A 26,929-nucleotide genomic window follows, 5' to 3' on the forward strand; every position below is an offset into this window, starting at 1 on the left:
ATTTTATATCCTGACACTTTACTGAATTCTTGTATAAGTTCTAGCAGTTTTGGAGTGGAGTCTTTTGGGTTTTCCACATATAGTATCATATCATCTGCGAAGACTGATAGTTTGATTTCTTCTTTGCCAGTTTGGATGCCTTTAATTTCCTTTTGTTGTCTGATTGCTGAGGCTAGGACTTCTAGTACTATGTTGAATAGCAGTGGTGATAATGGACCCCATGTCCTTCTTTTAAGCCAGTATTGGCTCCATTTTACAGACGGGGATACTGAGGACTAGAGAAGGGAGGGACCAGCCTGATGATGTAGGATTAGGCAGTTGGTGGATTCAGGATTAGAAACCAGGCTTTCAGATCTATCTAGCTTCAAGCTACCAGCCAGAATTCCAGTGCTAAAGGAAGCTGCCAGTAGCAGCTTAAGTTAATATATGTTAAAAACTTGGGTTTGTCTCTGAAACATAGTGGGGGGGGGGCGGCTATCTGGGCCCAGCCTTCCCCAGCAGTACCCTGCTTCCCCACAAGAGACACACTGACCTTTTGTCCCTTCTACAGCAGCTCATGTCCTACTCACGTGTGAGTTAGAGGCTGTGAAGTAATGGAGAAGATGCTAAGCTGTTGTGAGAGGGAGTTGTGTTGCCCATTTAAGCTACTTAAGAAGAGTCCCTGAAGGCAGTTATCCTCCTTGGCTACCCCCACCTCCTCACAGCTTCCTGGGTACAGAAGCTTTGTGTAGCTGACCTACATAAGGGTTTAGGTCAAAAGGCATCCGAGAAAATGTTTTAGGGCCTTGATCTGTGGAGTATTTTGCCAGCTCTTGAGGCATAAGATAGTGGAAATCCAAGAACCAAAGCTGGAAAATTCCCTTGAGACAGGCTGATTCTCACCTGGCCTTGATGTGGACATTACATCTCTGCTGGGCTGACTTTTTCTCATTTAGTGTTTTTCCTTGTACACCACAGACTCTTGAGCTGGGCCAGATTTCCTGGAGCCTTTCTAGATTGTTTATTTTTGCCTTTCTGAGCCCAGGACAGATACATTAAAAAAAATTATGTTATGTTAGTCACCATACAGTAGTACATCATTAGTTTTTGATGTAGTGTTCCATGATTCATTGTTTGTGTATAACACCCAGGACAGATACATTGAGACTGATTGGTGAGAGGAAGGAGATGGAATAATCTGTGGAGCTCATGCCTCGGTGCTAGACATTGGGGAAGATGGCCTTTTGTGTCTTCTTCATCTGTCCTGCCACTAATACATTATTTTCCTATGGCCCCCTGATTGGCTGTAGGAACCTAATTGAAAGTGTTGTTTTTCACTTGTGCTGCTAAAACCTATAGGATAACTATGATATGGTCCTTTCTAGGGCATTAGACAGTTTCTGGGGTGTGGAAACTAAAGGGAAAATGAGAGAGATACGTTTTATTCTTCAAGTTTGAGAGACAAGGAGGTGAATAGGAAAGGGTGAGCTGCCAAAGTCCTGCCAAGAAGCAGCCACACAGTTTCCCCAGCTCTCTTGACTCTAGACATGTCCTTTTTTATTATTTTATTCTTGAATAAGAAATACATTCATGTGGTCAAAATCTAAAAGATACCAGTGGGTGTACAATGGGACGTGTTCCTCTTGCTCCTCCCCTCCAGCCACTTGGCTTCCTCTGCGGAGGCCACCAGTGAGTCCTTCCACAGAAATGTTCTATGGATATACAAGCATGTATAGATATATTCATTTTCTCCTTTTTATGGTAATATATTCACTGTTATATGACTTATTATACTTTGGATGTTCTTTGACCCTGTGGGGCATGAGGATGTGTCATGGAGAGCAGAGGTTAAGAGCACTGGTTTGAGAGTAAAACTACTATTGTTTTGGTTCTGGCTCTATGTGACCTCCAGCAATCACATCATCTCTTCAAACCTTGGTTTCTTCATTTTTAAGATGGGGATCAAAAAGTTAGTTTATGTAAAAACTTAGATTTACCTCTGACACATAGTAAGCACTCAGCCATATTTTATTATTATAAGAAAAGCATTGTACTATGAGTCAGGAAATCTAGGTTCTCTTCTAGCCTCTGCTCCTGGGATAGCTGAGTGACATCCTTTGACATCCTTTGAGATATTTTCTTATATTTAAAATGTAAGGTCTCATTCCTACTCTGCTTATCTTCTAGAGTTGCTAGGAGGATCCAGTGAGCTCATGAATATGAAATGATGTGAAAGCAACTTAGAAACTGTGATGTGCTTAAGCACATGGAAATGGTGCTACTTAACTCTTTTCATAGAAGCCACTTTGGATAACTCGAACACAGTGGCCTGAACTGGGCGGAGAAGGCATTGCCCTTTCTTCTGATAGTACAACCCAAAGGCCATTCCTGAACTGGAGCTCTATTCTGGGTCGAGATAGTTCATGGCAAAAATCAAGAGTCAAGTTTTGTCTTTTGACCTTTTTTTTTTTAATCTCACTTCATCCCTCTTCTGAATTCCTTGTTTCTACATTTTCTTTGCCTCCTCTCTGTTCCTTTTACCTCCCTTCTGTCTCTTGTCAAAACCTGCTTATAGCTTATTTTCAAATTTTTTATTTAAATTCTGGTCAGTTAACATATAATATAATACTGGTTTCAGGAGTAGAATTTAGTGATTCATCACTTACATATAATACCCAGTGCTCATTATAACAAGTATCCTTCTTAATACCCATTAAATAAATAAATAAAATCTATAATGATAATAATGATAATAACAACAACAATAATAAGAATCCACTGTCAAGCTCTTGAACATGACACAGAGTTAAGAAGAATAGGTTCAAGTTCTAGCACTGTACTGGTTGCTTTGTTCCTCAGTTTCCCTGGGCCTTCCTTCCTCTGCTCTCATCTCCTTCACCTAGCTTAAATAGTCAGAAGTTGTCTTGCATAAGCCTGGATGACCTACTTGAAGTTCTGTTGTTATAAGCACAACTACTTTTTATTCAGGCAAAGACCCAGTTCTATCCCTCCTAGGCCTTGAGTGTGGGTCTGATTGTGCTTGTGTCCTCTTTGACAGCTTAGGTTTAGATGTTACATCCATCCCTCTGCCAGAAGGGAAGCCAACTCAGCCATTTTGTCCTCTGGTGCCTTGTCCAGTGGCTGCTCACCAAACACCCCAGCCCTCCACCCATCCACTACTTACCATGTCTGCTGGAAAACCAGGATTGTGCTATACTCTGCTAGAGACATAGCCAATCCCTGAACGGGAATCATTGCTCACAGGGATCAAAGGCACTGCTTAGTGCCTTGGCCAATGTCTTTTCTCTCACTGTGAGTCAATAGGCAGAGGGAAATCAGTAAGCCACTGGAAACCATCTTCTACTTTCTGATGGGCTTTTTATTTTATTTATTTATTTATTTATTTCTGATGGGCTTTTTAAACGCAGATTTCCTTTTTGGGTTGTAAGGACTCCCCAGGAGGATATTACATTCTCTTTGAAAAGGCTCAGAGTCTTTGCAAATCTGTGTCCTGGGCGGGCATGCTTAATAGACTTCAAGGTTGTTTAAGTTGATTGAAATATATTTATTTTTCCTGTTCTCCAGATATAGGAACAGGTCAAAATGCTCCTATAAGTGGTATTCCTGTTCTCACCACCGTAGAGCAGATGGCTATGTTTAAAGACCACATTAGAACCATTAGTTCTAACCTATCTCTCCCTCTGCTCCTCCCCCCACCTACAGCCCTCCTTCCCTTAGAATGTTTTAACACGACATCTGTCAAATGGATAAAAAATGACTTTCCTTTCTTCTCTCTGCCTTGCCTACCCACCCTCTGGCTGTGGTGTTTATGAATATGGAACTATACATGTGGGAGGCATGGAGGACAGTTTCATCATGTAGTTCTATCCCCCTCCTGCTCCCCTTCTGTAAACCTAGAGGAGCCCCACCCCTACTGCTTCTCAGGAAATTTCAAGGCTGGCCTTCAGGTCACAATCCAAGAGAAGTTAAGGATCACAGGGCTGGTCCCAGTAGAACCACATGAAGTAATTCAAGAACCCAGGTTCAGAATCTTAGATAGGTCTAAGTCACCTCAGAGGTTGGGGTTTTTTTGGGCTTCCTGTCTCTTCCCTGGGTCTGGCCTGTCCATCTCTCAAGGTTTGAAGGCAACAAAGAGAAGCTAATGGGTGGCTGGAACTTAGTACCCACAGCAAGACAGCAAGTCCAAGAAGAAGATCACAATGCCCAGAGCAGGAATATTTTGGAGATGGAGCCCAGTCTGCCTCAAGAGACAGGAAGGGTCAGGGTAACCTCCAGTTCAAGAGGTATGCTTCTGACTCAGCTCATGGAGTGATCATTGCTGAGTCATTGTTTCTTTGTTTATTTGTTTTACTAATAATTTGTCTCTTAGAATATTAGAGTCTGATTTGAATAGATTGAGCATAACTCTTGGAAATTGCTTCTAGACTACAGCATAGAGATATACTGCAAGGATTTTTCCATTAGGGCCACTGGGGGCCTCAGGGCTGAAGATCAGGGCAGGGGTGGGAGGGAGTAGGAGTTCAAGAGAGCAGGAGCAGATAGCCTCTCAAGGTAGACCAAGAAGATTCTCCTGGACAAGCTGCTGTAACTCCTTGGCTTGCCTGGAATCTAATACAAGGAGAAGCCAAGAGACAGAGTTTCAGAGATTCTGATTTCTTCCAAATGATCCAGTGCAGTAAGAGAAAATTCTTGTATTTCAAACTTTCGCTCTAGTAAATTTAAGACACTTGTTTCAATATGATGTATGATCCATGATCACTTGGGCTGCTTTTTAGAAATTCTATGGTGATTCTGAGCAGCAGGTCTGTGAACCACACATTGAAAGACTTGTCTAATGTGTTCAAGACACTGGGGTGATGCCAAAAGATCCCAGAATAACTTGACAGTAACTACTATTTCCAGTGTTTTGGGCATTCAAGCTGATGTTTATCAGATTGGGAGGTGCCCTGGGTGAGAGACTTCTCTAGCCAACAGGGGCATGCTTGATTGGTGGTCCAGAAACCTGTCTTCTCTGTGATCTGTCCAATCCTTGACCAATTGGCTGCATCTTCTCTAAAGGACTTATTTCCTCAACAAGACCAAACACTTAACATCATGAACTTTGGGGCAGTAGCTGGGTCTCACTGGGCCTGTCAAGTTGAGCTAGTGGCCGAAGTTTCATATCAGAAGAGTCCATTGCTAAGGTCCAGACCAAGCAAGTGACTCCACTTCTTTCATATATGTTTGATCGCTTATAGCTAAGATCACATGTAATCTCTTTGGAAGAAGTACAGAAAGGTGTTATTCTTTGTCTATAATGAGCGAGAAGATTCAGAAGCTTATCTTGGCTTCCCAAACTTTTAGGTCCTGACAGGTATGAGCTGGCTTGCACCCAAAGTACATATTGGCCTTTGGTTCAGGTGATCCATCTTGCTCTTGCTGAACCTGACCCTTATCTAGGCTCACCTTTCCAAATCAAGCGATCCAGCTGGGTTTTGTGTCTGCCAGGTGTTGCTGAAACTAACCATCGGTCTTTTATTTTATTTTATTTTATTTAAGATTTTATTTATTCGAGAGAGAGGGAGGAGAGAGAGTGAAAGCATGAGCCGGGGGAGAGGTCAGAAGGAGAGGAAGAAGCAGACTATGTGCTGAGTGGGAGCCTGACATGGGGCTCGATCCTAGGACTCCAGGATCATGTCTTGAGCTGAAGGCAGTTGCTTAACTAACTGAGCCATCCAGGCACCTCAGATCTTTCGTTTTCTTAAAGTGAAAAATGGATGATACAATGGGACATTGAAGGAAGCCGGTGCACAGTGACTCACAAATCATACGAACAAAGTAGGAAAAAATGATCCTGTCATGAAAAGATGATATTTGCATACTTCCTTTCAGTACATACATTTATTTATTTATTTATTCATTTATTTAGTTATGGGTGATAGCAACATCCAGGTTAAAGCTGAAATCAGCCAGGTGTGAATTAAGTTGTAGGGAAGAGAAAAGTCAATTCTTGGGATTTAAAAAATATTCATAGTGGTGTTTTTCTTACCTGGCATCTTTTCTCCTTTCCCTGTTTTCTTTGCCTGCCATCTTTTCTCCTTTCCCTGATGACCATCTTCAGCAAAACTAGCAGCCCACCCCACAAGCCACTTGGCCATAAATCCTATCAACAACAGACTGTCCTATAGACAACCTGGTACATATTACATAAATAATTTTCTTAGCCCTATAGTATATTCTGCAACCTGACAGAGATGCTTATTCTGTTGTTGTGATCTGAGAACGTGCCTGATTTTAAGGCTCAGGTTGTAGAGACTAAAAACTGCTATGCATTATGAATTAAGCAGATTGTTTAGATCTTCATAAGTGTACATCTGGTTGACAACTTGAATAAGTCCATATTGCCTCATTTTCTTCTTATCCTACTTAAAAATTAGTGAAAGAGGCAAAGGAAGAAAGAATACAAACTGGAGTCATCAGGTTAGGGATTAACAAACAGTCAGATGAAGATGACACAACTAGCAAGAGGCAGCCTAGCTCTAGTGTTCCTGTACTTAACCATGGTTAAGGCTTTGTCTGAGTCAGAGGCATGGAAGTAAGAGTACATCTGCCTGCAAGAGAAACAGTTTGGCCAGAGTGGAAGGTCCCTGCCAGGGTAAAGATAAGAGTTGGATCTATAAGTGGGGCTTTGAAAGGTTGACAGGAGAGTTGTTACAGCTCTGGATAACTGGGATCCCACCTTTTTTTGTATATTGGCAAGGCCTGCCATTGGGAGTTCTCCTTACATGACCCAAAATATCCTTTCTCAGATATAACAACCACTGAGGAAAACCTTTCGGTTAGGCAGGGAGCCCAACCTACAGGGTGGCATGGGGATCCCTGGGAAAAATGAGACATCAGGAGAGGCAAGGATGAGCCTAAACTATGAAGGTCCTCCAGAGCACTGGTTCACCAAGTGTGTATCTAAACCAGCAACATAGGCATCACCTGGAGACTTGTTTGAAATGCAACCTCTCAAGTCATGCTTAAGATCAACTGAATTAGGGGCTCCTGGGTGGCTCAGTCGGTTAAGCATCTGCCTTTGGCTCAGGTCATGATCCCGGGGTCCTGGAATTGAGTCCTGAGGCAGGCTTCCTGCTCAGTGGGGAGTCTGCTTCTCCCTCTCCCTGTGCCCCTGCCCCCCAATTCATTCTCTCTCTCTCACTCTGCTGTCTCATTCTCTCAAATAAATAAAATTTTAAATAGACACCAACTGAATAAGACACTTAGACTTGGGGGGCCTGGTAATCTGTGTTTTAACAAGCCCTCCAAGAAGTCAAGAACTACTACTGAAGGTCATTCACAGGGTGGGCTGGTATCCCTGGAAAGAGAAACCAGCTGGGAGCCTTCTCTCTTTGCTTTCTTGTGGGAGATTGGCAAAAGCCAAGCTATAGAATAGAGTAAGGCCTACTAAAGATTCAAATCTGTTCTACCATCTACTAACTGGGTTACTGGGGGCTATTTTGTCAAGGTCACAGGTTATCTTCAGTAAATATGGGAATATTAAGGCTTACCTTGGAGAGTTATGGAGGCTGAGATCACAAAGCCCCTTGCCCAATGCCTGAGATGTGTTTTTAACAAATACAAGTTTTCCTTCCTCCCCAATTTACTTTGTCACTTCTTCCCTGCCTTCTTTCCTTCCACCTGAAATGGTCCACAGGCCACTCCAAGTTAGCTGTAGACACATGCCACATTGTTGACCAGAGACCAGGCTTAGAAGACAATCTCTTAGAGGTCAGTGCCTCCAGGGTACGGTGGTCACATTTTCAGGGTAAAAATCAGGGAACATAGGTCTGATAACAGATGTATCTACTTATAGTATCAATGGGATAGAATATTTGAAATTAGGATTATCCTGGGAAATCTAGACAAAAAAGGATCTCATTCCTCTTTTAAGAAAAATATTATGGGGGCGCCTGGGTGGCTCAGTGGGTTAAAGCCTCTGCCTTCGGCTCAGGTCATGATCCCAGGGTCCTGGGATCGAGCCCCGCATCAGGCTCTCTGCTCAGCAGGGAGCCTGCTTCCTCCTCTCTCTCTGCCTGCCTCTCTGCCTTTTGTGATCTCTGTCTGTCAAATAAATAAATAAAAATCTTTAAAAAAAAAAAAGAAAAAAGAAAAATATTATGACTTACCCCTCCCCATTGTCTCATTCATATCCAAAAGTGTCTTTGGTGTAGGGGTGCAGAACACTGTGTGTCCCACTCACTGACAAGTCTGAGCAAGAGTCAACCTATATTTGGTGCTATACCTGAAATGTCCTGGGGATTAGGAATTATTTTGTTAGAAGTTACATCAGCACTTTCCCAAGGCCAGGAGCTACTTGGGTACCTTGCTGGAGTAACTCAGCACCATCTCCTGGCTTTATGTTGGGCTTGCAGGATGAAGGGGTGGGGATAATTGGAAAATTAAGGCTTTTGCTGGGAGGGGAGTATAAAACAGTTTAAGATATAAAGAATTTAACCCCTGATAGAGCCACTCCCAAATGGCCTTTTCTTGTCTTTTTTCCTTTTATAGCTCTGTACTATATGATAATATGATCAGCTCCTGCTACTTAAAACTCTTAAAACTCTTACTTAAAACTCACTTTCGTGAGATTACACTCCTTGGTATCCTAGTTATGTGCTGAGAGCTTCTTTTGGTTTGTTTTTCTGGCTCCTCTTCTCTTCCTGACCTTCCATTACTGCTGTTTCCCTAGGTTTCTGGTCTTTCTTAGGATTTTCTTACAGGGCAAATTCTTTGGTTTCCACAATTTCTGGGCCATTGACCCCAAAACCTATACAACCAATCTCTCCTGACATCTCTCGAACTTCAAATCTACCTGAATATCCTGATGGCTCTCTATATTCAACACACTGAATAGAAAATTTGTCATCTCTTTTCCCCCCTCCCAAACCAGCATTTCTTCGTGTAACTTAACCTCATGCTTTAATTATCCCACTTTGGCTTGAAATGCCACCTTCACCTTCAAGTCAACTTTGACTTCCTCCTTTTCCTCAGATTAAAGAGCCTTCAAAAAGGACTCCAGCCTAGCTTTCCATCTCTCCTTCCCCAACTCCCCCAACCCCTTCTTCCCAGCCTTTTCCAAACTCTACTACCTGTTTGCCATCAAATTCCCTATAGTCTTTACCTATGAGACTTTATGTAATCTCATTCCTCATTGCTCTGCCTCAAATGCCTTTCCTTCTCCCTCCTATATCTGTTACAATCCTACCCATTCTTTAAGGTCTATCTTCAGTGTTACATCACATGTTCTCTTGCTGTCTTCCTGATTTCCTCCCATTCAGTTTTATCCTCTGCACTATTTCTTATATTCCACATGTGAGTGAAACCATATAATTGCCTTCCTCTGACTGACTTATTTCACGGAGCATAATACCTTCCAGTTTTAATTCACTTTTAAAACAACTCAGAGGATAGGCATGTAACATACCCTTATTCCTGCTTATATTTGTGATTGGAGACTACAGGAGCCCCATACAGCTACCAGCCTCTTCTGGATTACTCTTCTCTCATGTCTGCACACATATCCATCAACTCTTTGTTCATTATTGTTTAACAGGTAAATAAACTGACTCAGTGGCACCATAATTTGTAAGAGCAGATACTCTAGAGCCATACTGTAGCTGCATTTGAATTATGTCTTTAATACTTATTGTCTGTGTAAATTTTGGAAAATTATTTAATGTCTCTGAGCTTCAGTATCCTCACCTCTAAGATAGGAATAATAATACTATTTCCTCAAAGAGCTGCTGTGAGGCTTTAATGAATTAATGTGTGTGAAGTTCATGGACTAGTGCCTGACATATAACAAGTACTCCATACTAGCTAATAACATCATCATCATTATCATCACACCTTTAGCAAGTAGCAGAGGAAGATCTTAAATCCAGGTGTTCTTTTCTACCTTCTCTATCTATAGTGTTACTTTGAGGAAAGCATGATCTAGGAAGCTGGCCATCTGATGACTGCAGGCAAGTTCTCTTGCTATATTGTACCTGATCTATGAAATGGCTTAAGGGTGATAACCTTTGAAATGCTGTTTAGTTCTGACTGCTTTTGATTCCATGTAGGCCCTGACAACAGGATTACCAGTTGGTTTATAGCCAATGAATCCTAGATTGTCCTTGTCTAGGGTATAGCTGAGCTCTATGATCTGAGGGTTCAGGCAGATCAGCTGGACTAAATGGGGACAAGAATGAGCCCACTGCTGCCAGGAAAAGCCAAACATGAAGTTGCTAAAAAGATGACTGCACTATAGAAAGAGCACAGGCAGTGGAATCAGCCAGACCTGGGCCTAGGCTACCTCAGACAGCATCACAGATAGCATCCTGAGCTGAGGGCTGGTAACTGATGCCAAGATATGCTTGACCTTTGGTTAAAAAGCCAAGGTAATAGTTTTAAGTCACAGGCCTTCATGGTGTTGTGGGTTGGGGCTGTATGTACTTATTGAGCTCTAACAACACCAGTCGGAACCCATCTTTGGTAGAAGAGGGAAATTTTTTAAATCAAGATTTATGTTATTAAGGCCAGCTACCAACAGTTCTCCACTGAGACCAGAACAAGAACAAATTGAATTTTAGTGCAATTGGAAGAAAGCAGGTTCATCATAAGACAAAACAAAATAAAACATCTCATAGGCAGGATAATTGGTGACTAAAGGTGGCTGTCCATATCTCTCTCTTTGTAGTTCTTTACAAATAGGAGTCATCTGGTTTCTGATGTTATGGATGGAGTTCTATGACTTCCCTGTAGCATTGATAGTATGGTATCATGGGTATTAGAACACATGCAATCAGAAGGCCAGGCTCCATAATTTATTACTTGTATGATTGAACAAATGACAGGTCACCTATCTGAGCCTTAGTTTCCTTATCTTTAAAATATGGGTAATAGTGAGACCTAGTCATTCAGTAAGGATCAAGTGGTGAAGTAGATATGAAAATACTTTATAAATAGTAAAGGATGAGATAATTGAAAGATGGTGTTATAAAAGACCCCATTGGAAATCTCATTTGCATCCGTGCTGAGGAGCTCCCAGTATGCCTTACCTAACCAACATAATTACTTAACTAAGTCAAAAGATCAGTACGTGGGTGTGTTTTCATATGTATGTTATGTGTTAATTTCATAACCATGGGTTATCCTCCAGTTGGTATATTGAAAGGCATACCTATGTAAGAGGATGCATGCTTCATATTCTTTCTCTGTTGTTTGAACTGTTTTGTCTTTGGTCTTGTGGAGCTACAGTTACCTTGGGGAATCAGTTCTTCCTCAAAGCAGACTGATAGAAAAATTGACTTCTAGAGAACATGTTCAGAAATTTAGTGCTAGAGAAAGAGTTCTTGAATCTTTTGCCTTGACAAGCCATATGTTCTTTGTCCTGGGATCTGTTTCTCCGAATGTCAGGAAGATTGATGGCCTGTATAGGTTGGAACCAGTTGGGGAAAAAGGAGAACAAACAACACAGGGATCAGGATGGCAGCCAGAAATAGAGGCAGACTCTTCCTCCATCTTCATCCCTATCACTGTGCTTAGACAAGTGTTATGAGTTTGTGTGTGTGTGTGTGTGTGTGTGTGTGTGTGTGTGTGTGTGTGTATGTGTGATGTGGTAATGGGATAGATGTCTTCCTGTTGTTTGCTGTAGCCCAGTCCCACTTGTCACAAACTTTAATGACCAGGGTTAAGATCTTTGCACAGCCCCTGCCTTGCTGGGTGATCATGAACTCACCCCTCAAATTCACTGTGGCTTAATTATGCCATCCATCAAATGCAGGATTCAATCTAGACTCCTTATGTATCTCACAGGGTGGTGGTAACAAATCACTGAGTGAATCTGTGCCAAGGTTGAGTTTCTTGGAAGCAAGGCATCACAGAAAGTCATATTCTTTCATACCCATGACCTCTCTGGATGGCATCATGTGTGGGTGAGAACAGGAGGCTGCAGGACTGGAGTCCATTGTGTGTGAGGAATGCCATGGTCTGTAACCACTTGGGGGTGGAGTACAGTGGTGTTCAATAATGTACCACCAGCTATCAATTGGTCAGTTCCAAGGAGGAGCAGGACAAGGGGGAGAACACAGAAAATTTAGGGCAAATATGTTTGAATTTCATTTTAGCCTTTGATTTCAACCTCTTCACCCATTCCAGACCCAGGGGTGCCTTGATGCATCAAAGGAAGATGTATTGAACTTTCTTTTTTTCTCTGGGGAAAAAGCTCATGAGTAGGAATAAAAACATGAGGCCTGTGTAGTCCATATTCACATTCTGGGCCATTCCACCCACTGGCTAATGGAGAGTTGACAAGTATTGTTTGTCTTGTGGTCCAGTGGAGCTTGTGCTCCTAGTGCCATCTCCCTCTCCCCAACCCTTCACCACCAGTATGTCAGTATTTCCATAACTACTAGAGTTCTGTGGGTGGGGTAAGGGGCAAGTAAGGTAGCTAGCTGTGTGGACTGAACACATTCTCATTTTGTCTCCTAAGCTGATCACTGGAGATTCCATCGTTAGTGCTGAGGCAGTATGGGATCACGTCACCATGGCCAACCGGGAGTTGGCATTTAAGGCTGGCGACGTCATCAAAGTCTTGGATGCTTCCAACAAGGATTGGTGGTGGGGCCAGATCGACGATGAGGAGGGATGGTTTCCTGCCAGCTTTGTGAGGGTGAGTGTCAGCCTTCACTCTCCTCTCTCTTCAGCCTTCACTTTCTTCTCCTGTCTCCTTGGCTACCTACCCTTGACTTTCCCCTCTCCAACCTTTGTTCTTCTCCTCATATCTCTCCTGGTGGCTCCTTACACATTTCCCTTCCCTTTTTTGGTCTTTTACCCAAGACATGGGCCTCCTTTAATCTTTCCCCTTCTAATTTTGAGTTATTTTCTTTTTTTCTCCTTGATTATTTTAACAATCCCCATATTTGTCTGTCTCCTGCCTCCTACCTGTTGTGACTTTGTACAAATCACTTCCCTTTTGGTCTGGATGGTTTTTGAAGACTCTTTTAACTCTATATTGCTGTGAACTTACATTTTTTATCTCTCTTCCTTTCTGCTTTTATTATTTTCCTTGTCTCCCCTCTTTTGTTCTTTCTTTTTATAGATCCCTTTCTTCCCTTCCCCTCCCTTCTCACTCCTCTCTGCCTCCTTTGCCTTCTTTTTCTTATTTAGGGAAGTGTGAATACCCCCATGTGTTGTCTTCAGCTGTTAATATAAGACTGTGGGCTCCCTACCCTCTCAGGGGCTACAGTTTACTGATTGCAGATTTTATATTGAGTCAGGTGTCTGGGATCTAAAATGTGTTGAGGGTGGGAAGCAGGCAACTTGATAGTGCTTAAAAGACCTTGGCCCTTTTGACATTGTGCCATGAAGAACCTGGCCTTTAATGGAATAGGCTCTTGAGAAAGGGCTCCTTAGTAGTTTCTGTTTCCTCTAGGTCACCAATTGGCAAGATACTACAGGGTAAGAGCACTGGCCTGGCATCCCAGCTCTTGCGAATTATAAGCTAGAATCTGTTCTTTGGTATTTGTGAGCTCTGATTTTCCCCATCCACAAAATGGTGTTGATAGTTCTTTAATCCCAGTGGATATCACAATGAATGAGATCATGCACATGGAAACAACTTTGCAGCAGTACAAGTACCCAAGCTACATCAGGATGTCTTATGATCATCTTTACCATAGCCTATCATCTTTTGTTAGTTTCTTCTGTAGGAAAACTGATGTCAAACAAAAGATGAGAGTAGTTTGGGCTCTTGGAAGATGAAGGGCCTCAAGACTACAATGATGATATTGTGACATGAGTGAAGGAGCAGATTATTTGAAATCAGAGAACCTGAAAGGCAATATCACCTTTACTACTTCCCAACTCCTTGGCTTTTGGCAAGACTTAATTCCCTGAACCTTGATTTCTTCATCTGAAGAATAGGGATAACAGACTTTTTATGATGATTAAATGAGATCACATAGGGGAGTAAAGTGTTTAGCATAGTGCTTGCCGCACACTGGGTACTTGGCAAATAGTAACTTGCTCATTATCACCACCACTACTTTATTAGCCCCAAAAGGTCTATGTAACAAGGCTGGCTTTAGTGGTTAAATGAGGCCTCTTTCCTTGGAGGACTGTAAACCCAAGAAATACTGTTATCTGGTTAGAATAATTTAGATGAGGACAGTACTTAGAAGCAGAGGGATGGACAAAATGATTTCTCATCCTCTTCTGTCCTGGGAATCTCCTAATGAAATATCCAATCCTTTTTCCTCTACCTATGTGGCATCTTCCATCTGAGTCTTCAAATGTTATCTCTGTCCTAGCTCAGCCTTGCTGCTTGATGAATTGGTCTCAGGGGTAGTCAGAAAGAACACATCAGTAACCATGGCCCTTTGAGATGAGTGTGAGGTCCTATAAAGAAACAGCTTGTGTATCTTGGGCTAACAGATCCTTCTTTAAATGGAGGACTAAACTGTCATTCCAATCCAAATGTATTTCACTTTCTGTGGAATGTCATTTTAAAAAATTATTTATTTGAAAGAGAGATCACAGGCAGAGAAAGCAACAGAGGGAGAAGGAGAACAAGGCTCCCCACTCATCAGGGATCCTAGGACCCTGGGATCATCACCTGAGCCAAAGGCAGATGCTTAACTAACTGAACCACACAAGTACCCCAAAATATCATTTTTATAATAAACAGTAAATCAAGGGATGGGGCAAAATGATTGAGCAAAGGAGAATGACTCAGAGAGGCAAATGGCAAAGCCAGGCTTTGGCTTACTAATGAACTGACATTTATGCTTCTACATGCAAGGTCAGGAGAAGTGTATCTCTAAGTTTCAGCAGCCACTTGCATGGGCTGAAGCTGACCTTTGAGAAGACTACTGGCTGACTCAGGCATGCATGGTATGGAGTCTAGCCTAGTGGTTTTCAGTCTTGGCTACATGATATAATAAATCACTTGGGCAGCTTAAAAAAAAATCAATACTCAGGCTCCAAGCTAGTTAAATCAGAATCTTTGATGTTAGGAACCACTGGTCTATACTAGCACAGTCCAGTAGAAATATAATGTGAGCCACAAATGCAAGCTACAAATATAATTTAAATTTTTCTAATAGCCATAGTAAAAAAATAAAGTAAAAAAATATATAGATGAAATTAATTTTAATATATTTTTCTTAGCCCAATGTATCTAAAATATTATCATAGAACATCATATATTATCATTATGAACATTATTAATAAATATATTTTTCTAAGTATTTGAAATCTGGAGTGTATTCTATACTGACAACAGATTTTCATTCATATTAGTCACATTTCATGTCTTCATTAGCCACATGTGGCTAGTTGCTACTGTATTAAATAGCACAAGTGTAGACTGAGGACTGTGATAATAGACCAGGACCATTAATGATAGGGCCCAAATTATAACTTAGAGATCAAATATTCTGTCTACTATAATAATGTTTATTCTTTGAGAAATTAAGATAGCATTTCATGTTGCCTGAGATTGTTTTCAGAATGAGCATTTGATCATTGTGAACCTTTTTTGCTTAACAATAGTTGAATGGTCTTTTCATCTCTCCAGGGGAGTACCATAGAACCTTAGGGGCCCACTGTTCTGGTATCATCAGTAAAAAGAAATGGAATCAGGCTGTTGCATGAATGATATGAATATTATCTCACAGGTAGAACTTCAATTCTCCTTAATGAGTATTTATGTTTAGGTTTACATTTCTGGAAAGATTCTATGATATACAAGGTATTAAATGATAGAGGTTATGTAGGCTTCTTCCTAGTAGATATTTTTTTTAAATAAAATCACTATCTCTGTTATTCTACATTGATTTTCATTGAGGGTAGAATGGTCTTATAGAAACGGTAGTAAAAATATTGAGAAATGAGAGTCCTGAGTTCTAGTCATGGCTCTCCCAACCATTTGGTATATGATCATGGGCTTTTATTTACTCCATCTCTGAAGCACTCTCTAGAATTTATTCAAGCTTCAACATGTCTAGATAGGACATTGAGAGGAATCCTACCGAACTATTGAATCTTCGTTAATGTTGATGTAGTTGGTAGGTAGATGGGTGATTTCCTGGGATACTGTAACCTTCATGTTATGGGATAGTCGCCTGCTTTATTCAGACTCACTGGGAGCTGAGATTCAGTAGCTCCTTGAAAACACTATCCCTAGGTTATCTGGCATATAACATGAAAGTATAGTAGGTGGTAAAACACTTTCTTCTGAATTCCATACCAGCTGGACACCTTTGTAGATCTTTGAACCAACTTGGTCACTGTAGAATCCCCATTCCCCTCCTGGAAGTTCCATTGTTGTGTGAGCATCCCAGTCCTAGGATGAATAATCAAGGGTGCTTAGGGTGGTTCTGTCCAAGCTAGCCCTACCTTTTTTTTTTTTTAAGATTTTATTTATTTATTTGACAGCAAGATAGAACACAAGCAGGCAGAGTGGCAGGCAGAGGTAAGGGGAGAAGCAGACTCTCCACTGAGCAGGGAGCCTGATGTAGGGCTTGATCTCAGGACCCTGAGATTTATGTCCTGAGCCAAAGGCAGCTGCTTAACTGACTGAGCCACCCAGGTGCCCGTAAGGTAGCCCTACCTTTCATTAAGCAGATTAAAATCCAGTGTGCAATCTAAGAAAGCCAGATTCTTTTTTCCCCCAAAGTTTTTCTTTAAATTCCAGCTAGTTAAAATATAGTGCTATATTAGTTTCAGATGTAGAATTTAGTGATTCATCACTTATATACAAGACCCACTGCTCATCACAAGTGCCCTCCTTAATACCCATCAACTATTTAACCCATCCTCTCACCCACCCCCCTTCTGTAGCTATCAGTTTGTTCTCTATAGTTAAGAGACTGTTTTTCGACTTTCTTCTCTTTTTTTACCCCATGTTCGTTTCTTAAATTCCACTTACTAATGAAATCATGTTATTTGTCTTTCTCTAACTGATTTATTTCATGTAGCATAATACTCTCTAGCCCTATCCATGTCATTGCAAATGGCAAGACTTCATTCTTTTTTATGGGTGAGTAGTCTTCCATTATTCACACATACCCCCACATCCTCTTTTAATTTTTTTTTTTTTTACACAGAGAGAGACAGCACAAGCAGGGGGAATGTCAGGCAGAGGGAGAGAGAGCAGCAGACTCCCCACCAAGCAGGGAGCCCAACAGAGGGCTTGATTCCAGGACCCAGGCATCATGACCTGAGCTGAAGACAGACATTTAAGTGAATGAGCCACCCAAGCACCCTCCCCACATCCTCTTTATCTATTCATCAGTTGATGGACATTTGGGCTCTCTCTATTGTTCAGCTATTTTTGAAAATGCTGCTATAAACATCAAGATACATGTATCCCTTTCAATCAGTAGTTTTGTATCCATTGGGTAAATACCTAGTAGTGCATTTGCTGGATTTTAGGGTAGTTCTATTATGAACTTTTTAAGAAACCTCCATACTGTTTTCCAGAATGGCTGTACCAGTTTACATTCCTACCAACAATGCAAGGGGTTTCCCCTTTCTCCACATCCTTGCCAAAACCTGTGGTTTCTTGTGTTGTTAATTATATCCATTCTCGCAGGTGTCTTGTACTATCTCATTGTAGTTTTGTTTGTATTTCTATGATGATCAGTGATATTGAGCATCTTTTCATGTATCTGTTGGCCGTGTATATGTCTTCTTTGGAAAAATGTCCATCCATATATTCTCCTTATTTTTTAACTGGATTATTTGGTTTTGGGTGTTGAGTTTTATAAGTTCTTTATATATTTTGGATACTAATCCTTTATTATATATTTCATTTGAAAATATCTTTTCCCATTCTGTAGGTTGCCTTTAGATGGGTAGATCACCCATCTACCTATCATTGATCGTTTCCTTTGCTATGCAGAAGCTTTTTATTTTGATGAAGTCTCAATAGTTTATTTTTACTTTTGTAATAAACCCAGATTCTTGCTTCTATTGTGCTGTTAGATGTGCAGCTTGAGCAGTTTCCTGTATATCTTTGAAACTCAGTTTTCCTCCTTGTAAATTGGGGATGACTGAGTCTTGTGAAAATTGGTAACCAGTGATATCTTGGTTACCTATAATTAAGAAGTTTGGTCCCATTTTGGCTGTTTTACAAGAAATTGCTAGGTTTATGTATCTTCCACAAAGTCAAATATCTGCTTCTCTTGTTGTTCAGAATTTTATTCTCTGTGTGTGTGTGTTCTCAGATTTTCTCCCTTCTGAGCATGGGATAAGGTTTCACAAGAGCACTGCAGGAGTTAATTTACGTTCCCAGCTGTTGGTCAGGTTAAGTAAATTACTGCTTGTTGAACATTGGTCCCCATATCTAACTGTTGACATCTTTAGCTGCTTTCCTGGGCTCATTTCCCCCTTGGGAGCTGAAAGCAAGCTGATGGGATATGATGGGACCTAGAAGTTACAAATCCCACCCCTGTGGTAGGATTTTTACATACTGAACCCTAACCTCAAATCATTCAGGCTCTTTTCCTTTGTCACTGTGTAAAAATGGGCTTTGTTTCTGACTCTGGGCCATGGTCTTGGGAGGACATACTCCCCACTTGAGGACAGGATGTTCACAGGGCACCTGACAACCTGTTATTGGTGGTGGTATGTGAAGTCTGTGTGATAAAACATGGTTTTGGTCAGAAAGTAGAGCACGTTCAGATGTCATCAGCATGTATTTTCCTTGTTTCCTCAAATTCTAGATTTCTTTGTTTTTGTCCTGGCTTGGGGCAGGGGATGAAAGGATGAAGTAATTAGTTCATTACTGTCATTCCTTGCAATTGTACAGATCAGATGTCACACAAATAGAACTTCTCCTGTTTATGGGGAAGCTCACTGTTTCAGAGTGTTACTTGGCTTTTAATTGTGTAGAATCTCTTTAACTATATTTTAGGAAAGATATTCACTTGTATGAAAACTTATATTAATAGCAGATTTAGAGATAGACTCATTTTGGTCAGCAGTGGGCAACTTAGATATTTGTAGGGTCTAGACCAGTTACATGAGTAAAGCAATCTGAGACTAGAGTATGTATGGGTCTACATCCAGTTGGAAAATCTCTGCCTTCTAAAGTGAACAAAAGTGATTTGGATGGTTCTCATTGGTGAGGTAGGGTGTAGGAGGGAGGAAAGTCCAGTGGGCTGACATCCTCCAGTTTTTTTTCAAGAAAATCCAGAAATTGGATTTTATGTAAAAATCTCCATATTTTAAAAATGTTGACCAGTGACTGACTTTTTTTTTTTTTTAAGAAACACTGAGGGGGGTGCCTGGGTGGCTCAGTGGGTTAAGCCTCTGCCTTCGGCTCAGGTCATGATCTCAGGGTCCTGGGATCGAGCCCCGAATTGGGCTCTCTGCTCAGCAGGGAGCCTGCTTCCTCCTCTCTCTCTCTGCCTGCCTCTCTGCCTACTTGTGATCTCTCTGTCAAATAAATAAACAAAATCTTTAAAAAAAAAAGGAAAAGAAACACTGTGAGGGACAAGTGAAACACATCTGTGGGCTAAATTGTCTCTCCAAGTCCTGGCTTATGAACACTGATCAGCCAGACCACCTCACTGTATAGATTATGAGGAGACATGAATCCAGAGAATGGAATTGACTTGATTACTCATGTACAGATTAGTGGAAAAGGCAGCACTTATATCTAGACCTCCTGAATTTTAAGACAGTTAAAATCTTTGTCTAGTAAGTACAGTGTCTCAGCTTCCTCAGATATGATTTGTATCATTTTTTTATCCTGTGAATGGGCCATAATTTCCTGTTTCTTTGCATACCTTTGTATGCTTTTTATGCATTTCTGATTTTTTTTTTGTTAAAACTGGACATTTTGAACATTATAGTGTGGTAACCCTAGAAATCAGATTCTCCACCTTCCCCAGGGTTTGCTATTGTTTTCATTCTGTTGTTGTCTATTTATTTAGTGAATTCTCCAAACTGCTTCCCCACCAAATTTTTAATAATAAATTTAAAACAAACCAACAAAAAAACCCAGACTGTATGCCTTATCATGTGTGGTCACTAAAGTCTCTGTTCTGTTCTTTCTTGTTGGTCAGCCTGTGACCTGAGAGATTTTTTTTTTAAATACTAAACTAAGAAAAAACAAACAAACAAACAAAAAACCCAACTAATGTCCTGGTATTTGCAGCTTAGCTCTGAGCTGGGACACTTCTTCAGTACTACTGCAGGCTGCCCACAGCTCTGCCTTAGTTTTCTTTTCTTACTTTGCTGCTTGCATGGGACCCACAGATCCTCCAAAAATTGCAAACCTACAATCTTTTCATGCATCTGGTCCAATGCATGTATCTTGTGCCCCATTTCCTCAGTATGTAGAGTGGCCCTTCCCAGTTCTTATTCTCCCATGAAATGTCTTCTTCAGTCTCTTCCTTCCTGTGCTGTGTTGGGTCTGTTCTCTGTTCTCCTCTTCTGCCATGCCTAACTGTAGGTGATCAGGAGCAATGTATGTCTTTAAATTTTTCAATAGAGGCAGTCACAGGCTAGAAAGCCACTTTAGCTCAAGGGGGTGAGGGTACAAAGCTAAGGTCAGCCATTGTGTCTGTCCTTCAGGGCCAAACAGGTCAAAACACACAGCCATAGCATTTTAAGAGCAAGGCAAGACCATTAGTCTGGCACCAACAATTTGCATGAGGAATATGGACCACCTTCCTTTCAGCTGCTGGGGAAATGGGGATAGTAGTCAAATGAGAAAAAATGCCTCTGTATTCTATTATCACATTCTAGCTTTCTCTTTCTACATCAAGAAAAACCCTGGTTACAATAAATTTTGGATCAGAGTCTAGAATTCTGAAAACGTTGGTCCTGTCAGTCTTCGCTAGCTAAGGATTATTTCAGTGGAGTGACTGGTTTTTTGTGGATCCTAATCTACAATTTTTAGTGATGTTATGCCCCTCTTGAATCTTAATCCTGTACCTTCTGGGCTGTTGAACAATCAGGAAAGGATATACTTGGTCTGCTAAGAAGACTGTTAACACTTATAGACCTACCTCCCATTCCAAGCTAATGGCAACACTGTTTTGCTTTCTTGTAATGAGTTCATTTATGCCAGCTCGTGTTTATCCACTCAAGCTTCAAATGGAGATAGGTCTTCAGCCTTAACCATCTATGTAGACAGTCTTGTTTATGGTTCTAGAGGTGACTCATTACAGGATCTGTGATATTAGTAAGAAGGTCCTTTCTCCCTAGATTACAGAGATAAAAAGATAAATCTCTGTAATCTAGGGAGAATTTCCATTATTAACACTTAATATGCAGTCACATAATCCATTTTACTGGCTTCTCACTGCACATGCTTTGGATGAGATCATCCAGTGTATCCTTTGGCTAATTAGAAGGGGTTTTTTTCTGTACTGTCATTTGCAAATATCTTCTCCCATTCCGTGGGTTGCCTCTTTGTTTTGTTGACTGTTTCCTTTGCTGTGCAGAAGGTTTTGATCTTGATGAAGTCCCAAAAGTTCATTTTCGCTTTTGTTTCTTTTGCCTTTGGAGACATATCTTGGGAGATTCCTCAAGAAATTAAAAATAGAGCTTCCCTATGACCCTGCAATTGCACTACTGGGTATTTACTCCAAAGATAGAGATGTAGTGAAAAGAAGGGCCATCTGTACGCCAATGTTCATAGCAGCAATGGCCACGGTCACCAAACTGTGGAAAGAACCAAGATGCCCTTCAACGGACGAATGGATAAGGAAGATGTGGTCCATATACACTATGGAGTATTATGCCTCCATCAGAAAGGATGAATACAATACCCAACTTTTGTATCCACATGGATGGGACTGGAAGAGATTATGCTGAGTGAAATAAGTCAAGCAGAGAGAGTCAATTATCATATGGTTTCACTTATTTTTGGAGCATAACAAATAACATGGAGGACAAGGGGAGATGGAGAGGGGAAGGGAGTTGAGGGAAATTGGAAGGGGAGGTGAACCATGAGAGACTATGGACTCTGAAAAACAACCTGAGGGTTTTGAAGGGGCAGGGGGGTGGGAGGTGGGGGGAACCAGTTGGTGGGTATTAGAGAGGGCACGGATCACATGGAGCACTAGGTGTGGTGCATAAACAATGAATACTGTTACGCTGAAAAGAAATAAAAAATTAAAAAAAAAAGGTTTTTTTTTTTTTTTTATTATGGAGACATTTTTAGTTCAAAGAATACCTTAAATCTGGCTGTTACCTGACCCAGGGGATTTCCAAATTCAAATCTCTCTTAGAATCCCCCAAATTTAAAGCAACCTTGAAGGTCATATAGTATATCCCATGGCTTCCAGGCAGGACTTATATCCAAATCATTCTGACCTTCTGAGAACTGGCCAACATGTGTCAGGAAAACCTGAACTACTTGTCTACTTCCTTATTTAAAGCTGATAATCCTTATGCTGTAATCTAAGCTAATTTCTTGAAACACATTGCTTTTTTCAGTAGGCAACTGACATTTAAGAGCTGGCACCAATAGAAGAGAGTCTGTATTATTCTCTTGGTGGTGGATCTTTCCTCCTGAGGCCCAGTTCTTGATCCATAAAATGAATCAGTAATTTGATTGGCTACCTGAGTTAAAAGGCCCCAAGGCCTGTTTTTCTCTCTGTATCCAATCCCTGGGTTCATTTAAAGATTACCTTGTGCTGACCTAGTACAATGTCTATACTACATCGGTGGTATTGATCACCTGAGATGAGGAAGACCATGATTGACTGAATGCTCTTTGAGAAGTATGAAATTTTAGAAAATAATAATTGTATGTATGATTTTCTTTTCCATCAATACAGATATCATTATGAGTCAGGGTAAACCTCTTTTTCTCCTCATGGCTTCTCATTGCTAGTGCTATTAATATCTCCTTGCTGGTATTTACTAAGCCCTGAACAAAAGTAACTGTTCAGCACTTAGCACAGCTGCTTTCCTGGGCCAGGTATACAAGGGCTAAATGTATCTGACATCTCAAAAGGCCTCTTTCCAGGTACCCTGTCCTGCTTATTGGAGGATTACCAGAAACCATGCTCAGAAGCTCAGGGGTTTCTTTTGTAGTTTTAAGTAGTGAGTCTTTGAAAAACCTTGATTTGGGATATCTTAGTGTTGAATGAGAGAATTGATATTTTCTACTTTAGCTCAGTTCCCAGAATGGATTTGATTCCTGAAGTTGACACAGGGTACTAATTTCTGGAGAACATGAGCACTAATTACAAATCTCTAAGATATGAGTGTTGGAACAAAGAGTTTGGGTCCTTATATGGACTATTCCTGTTAGAGATCCAGTCATGAGGGAGTCTGACACCTCCTGGTCTAAATACATATAGGTACCACTTTTTTTCAGAGACATATACGTACTATTGCCATTCAGAGGATATGGATAAAGCAAAGTAGACTAGAACCTTAAGCAAGAAGGCAGATATCACCATTAAGGATGGTACTCCCTGAGCATGGTGGGCTGGACTGATCAATTGAATGTATGTCCTTAAGGAATCTAAATAACCTCCCCCTTCCTTGATTAGGATTGTAACTCAGATCCAGGGTACCTGAGTCACAGGCTGACTTTTCCTAAGTCTTTTGCCTTAGAAGAACCAAGAACACAGGCAGATAATACTAAGAGGACAGGAGAGGCAAATTAATAGGGAGTTTTAGGCAGAAACTATGCTAGCTTTTTGAGGTTGAATGGTTCTTCTCTATTGGAAATGTGCCATGTGTGCATAACAAAGATCAGTTTGTGTGTGTTGAGCAGGGGGCATTCTCTATAGAGGAATAGGGAATGGTAAAGCTCCTGGGTTTGGAGAGATAAAACATTGGACATATTATTGTGCAGGAAGAGCACAGTGAAAGTAGCAGTAACACTGGGCTGTGAAGTCAGAGACCTGATATGAAGGGCCAGCTCTGCTTCCAATTCTCTAGGGAATGTGAGGCAAGGAACTTTGCTTTTCTGGGCCTCAGTCTCAAATGACAACTCAAGGGGTTGGACCAGGTGGTTTCTAAAGGCCTTATCTGCACCAATCTGAGGTTTTTTTCATGATTCTAGAGTCAGGATTACCTGTGTTTACCAGTCTGTATCCACTGAGAACAGTATATCAAATTAATTTGATAGAGCTACCCAATGGAACAGGAAGGATTTGGCTCAATGCTATAGTTGTTGATTAGAGGGTGGAGAGACCTTTGACATTAACAGGTAACACCTTATCCCCAGGTGAAGAGGCTGTTTCTGTGAGGCACGGACCAGTTGGTACTACCTGGGAGGATGACAGGGTGGCATGATGAACCAATTCAGCTCAGAAACTGCTTTCCTGTTCTTTGAGCAGCCAGACTCTAAGTTAAAAAAAAGTTTTCTCTTGATCTCTGCCAAAGTTACCCATATCCATTGACTAGGAAGCTTACAGAGGTGTGAATATTCAGACCTCAAGTTCACCTCCTTATATATGCCTCTCCCACTGTCTCTTTGAAGCCAGGTTGCTCTTTATTAGGAATCATAGGCTTTCATTTTGTAATTACAACTTTGGTTTAGGATACAGACCGTTTGAGAGAAAATAAGTGAGTATTAACTTTAGCCTATTCAATCCGAAGTATAAATGATTGATATCAAATCTTTGCCTGAGAATGATTTGGAGAGGAGAAGGGACCATGAGAGAAGCAAGGAAAGGAACTAAGCAAAGAAAAAAAAAAAAAGAAAAAGATGGATGGAAATAAAAATGTTCACAGAGACACAATGAGAAGAGAGGGCTATAAGCATACACACTTTCCCAGCACTTCCGTTTCCATGGGGGCAGCTCACCTTCCACATGGTTAAGGCTCCATGCCCCATAGGAAATACTTCAAATTCTAGAAGACTGGACTGAGAGTCAGATAGTACTGACTTCACATCTTATATCCAGTGCTTGTGAGTGGCATGATCTTTAACATATTTCTTCATATCTTTGAACCTTTAATTTTTCTCATCTGTAAAATGAGAATGGTGAGCCCTGCTTTTACTCAAATATCAGACCCTGACATTTGAAAAACATGTGACAGTTTGATATTTTCTTTATCGACATGGCTATGATTTACCCTCTCTCATATACAGAATTCTACGTTTAGCAGAACAGGGCAGAGAGGTGCAAATTCTGGTTACAGATGAATACCAGAGTACAGAGATCAACTTCTCCAGAGACCCAGGTTACTTAGAGTAGTACCTGAAACCTCAGCTTCTTGGGGCTCACAATCCAATGCTTTCCCCATGCCCCGTGAACATTGCGGGGCTCAAAAGACCTCCTTGTTATGAAATGAGGTTAACAATTTTGAGGTCTATGTCCCCATGAGAAACTAGGTTTGCTCTTCCCTTGAAAGAGAAACTTGAAAGTTGAGTTTAGTTTCTTGAGGGCTAGAGGCCAGTGCAGAAGACAGCCACCCTGCAAAAGAGTGCCACTGGTACTGTCAGGACCACTAGATCATGATAGCTTAGCCCTGGCAGTTCTCTTTTGGTTCCTTCTTGTCCTGTGGTTCGAGTTCCAAGATGGCAGGGTTATTAGCTCTCTCATGATGGCATGTTTCTGTCCTCTCCTGGAGCCAAAATTACCCCTGGCTAAGCCATACAAAAGCCAGGCTTGTCAGTAACATTGCCTAGGCTGCTAGTCTCCAGGCCTCTTTATGATTTTGCAAGGGCCAGCCTTTACCTTTCTTGATCCCCACAGAGAGATCAGGACACACCTTAGATAGACCATGGCTATGAAATCTCCAAGTCTACCAAGTTTGGGTTTATGTCTACTTTCTTATCTTTCCTTCCCATCCTCGGTCTTACCAGTTGCAGTCATTGAGATAACTTGTTTCCCAGGGCAGTGCATCTGGTCAGGTGATCTGCTTTGCTATGTGGGTATCAAATATGGGTGTGGATGAGTTGGGACTACAATATGTCAGAACAAAGGGTCAGCACTAAGTCTCTGCCAATCTCAAAGATCTAAAATTCTAATCCCTGGACAGCAGTTAATGGTTTAAGTTGGGGTGTCTCCTAAAAGTTCTTGAATTTCCTAGAAGTTCTCAAATTTCCTAGCTGATCCCAGTCATAAGTCATCAGTCATAAGATGCCATTCCAAGGAACTATATTATGAAGAGAAACCTCAGCAAACCATTTTCTTCCCTTTGGCCTTTACTACTTTTCCAAAAGCTTTTCTTTTAGCCTATACTTGCTCCATTTGTCTCTCTCTCTTTTTTAAGGTTTTGTTTATTTTTTTATTTGAGAGAGGAGAGAGAATCTCAAGTAGACACTGTGCTGACCGTGGAGCCTGATGTGGGGCTTGATCTCATGACCCTGAGGTTAGGACCTGAGCTGAAATCAAGAGTCAGATGCTTAACCAAATGAGCTACCCAGATGTCCCTTTTCTTTCTTGATTGGGGACATATTGGAGACTATTCCCTGCTTGTCCCCTACTTTTATCTCCAAATACAACCCTTCAGCTCTGGAACAGAAATAACTAGAGTTCACAAGTAGATCCATTCAGCTTAATTTCTGTTCCTTCACATAAAACATTAAACTGACATGACTGTTTGGATGAGGTATGACAGCATTGAGAGGGAGGCTGGGAAGGAGGTTTTCTATAACAGAATATCTAAAGTGGTGCTAGGCCCAGGTGCTTCCCCCTTGATCCTTCTATAGGAGTGGTGCTAGAGAAGGCAAAACAAAAGCCTCCTGGAAATGCAGATGATGTCCTAAAAGGTAGAAGGAAGGCCTTTTCTACATCATAAACGGCCACTTCTCTGTTTCACTTTGATTTTCTTATTTTTTGCTGAGAAAATATGCAGCTATACAAGGAGAAATATATTTGAGGTGGTTAGGGCTCAGAGTTCCTTGTTAAAAAGTAGGTGAAGATAACATTTGGGGGATCTAACTTTTCTACCCCTCCTTCCCTCCTACCACCAGCACTTCACAACC

The 26,929-nt window shown here is 41.1% G+C and overlaps 1 protein-coding gene across 1 annotated transcript in view; it reads left to right on the top strand.

Moving 5' to 3' along the window:
- Nucleotides 1-26,929, top strand: part of LOC111139391 (Cdc42 guanine nucleotide exchange factor 9) — a 157,964-nt gene that overhangs the window by 14,963 nt on the left and 116,072 nt on the right. Inside the window, exon 2 of the mRNA XM_022491637.1 lies at nucleotides 12,500-12,679. Within this exon, the coding sequence (XP_022347345.1) occupies nucleotides 12,554-12,679 (126 nt within the window). The 5' untranslated portion in view covers nucleotides 12,500-12,553. The remainder of the gene's footprint in view (nucleotides 1-12,499; nucleotides 12,680-26,929) is intronic.

The sequence above is a fragment of the Enhydra lutris genome, unplaced genomic scaffold (genome assembly GCF_002288905.1).
Source record: "Enhydra lutris kenyoni isolate GAN:26980312 unplaced genomic scaffold, ASM228890v2 scaffoldscaffold105, whole genome shotgun sequence".
Lineage (NCBI taxonomy): Eukaryota > Metazoa > Chordata > Mammalia > Carnivora > Mustelidae > Enhydra > Enhydra lutris.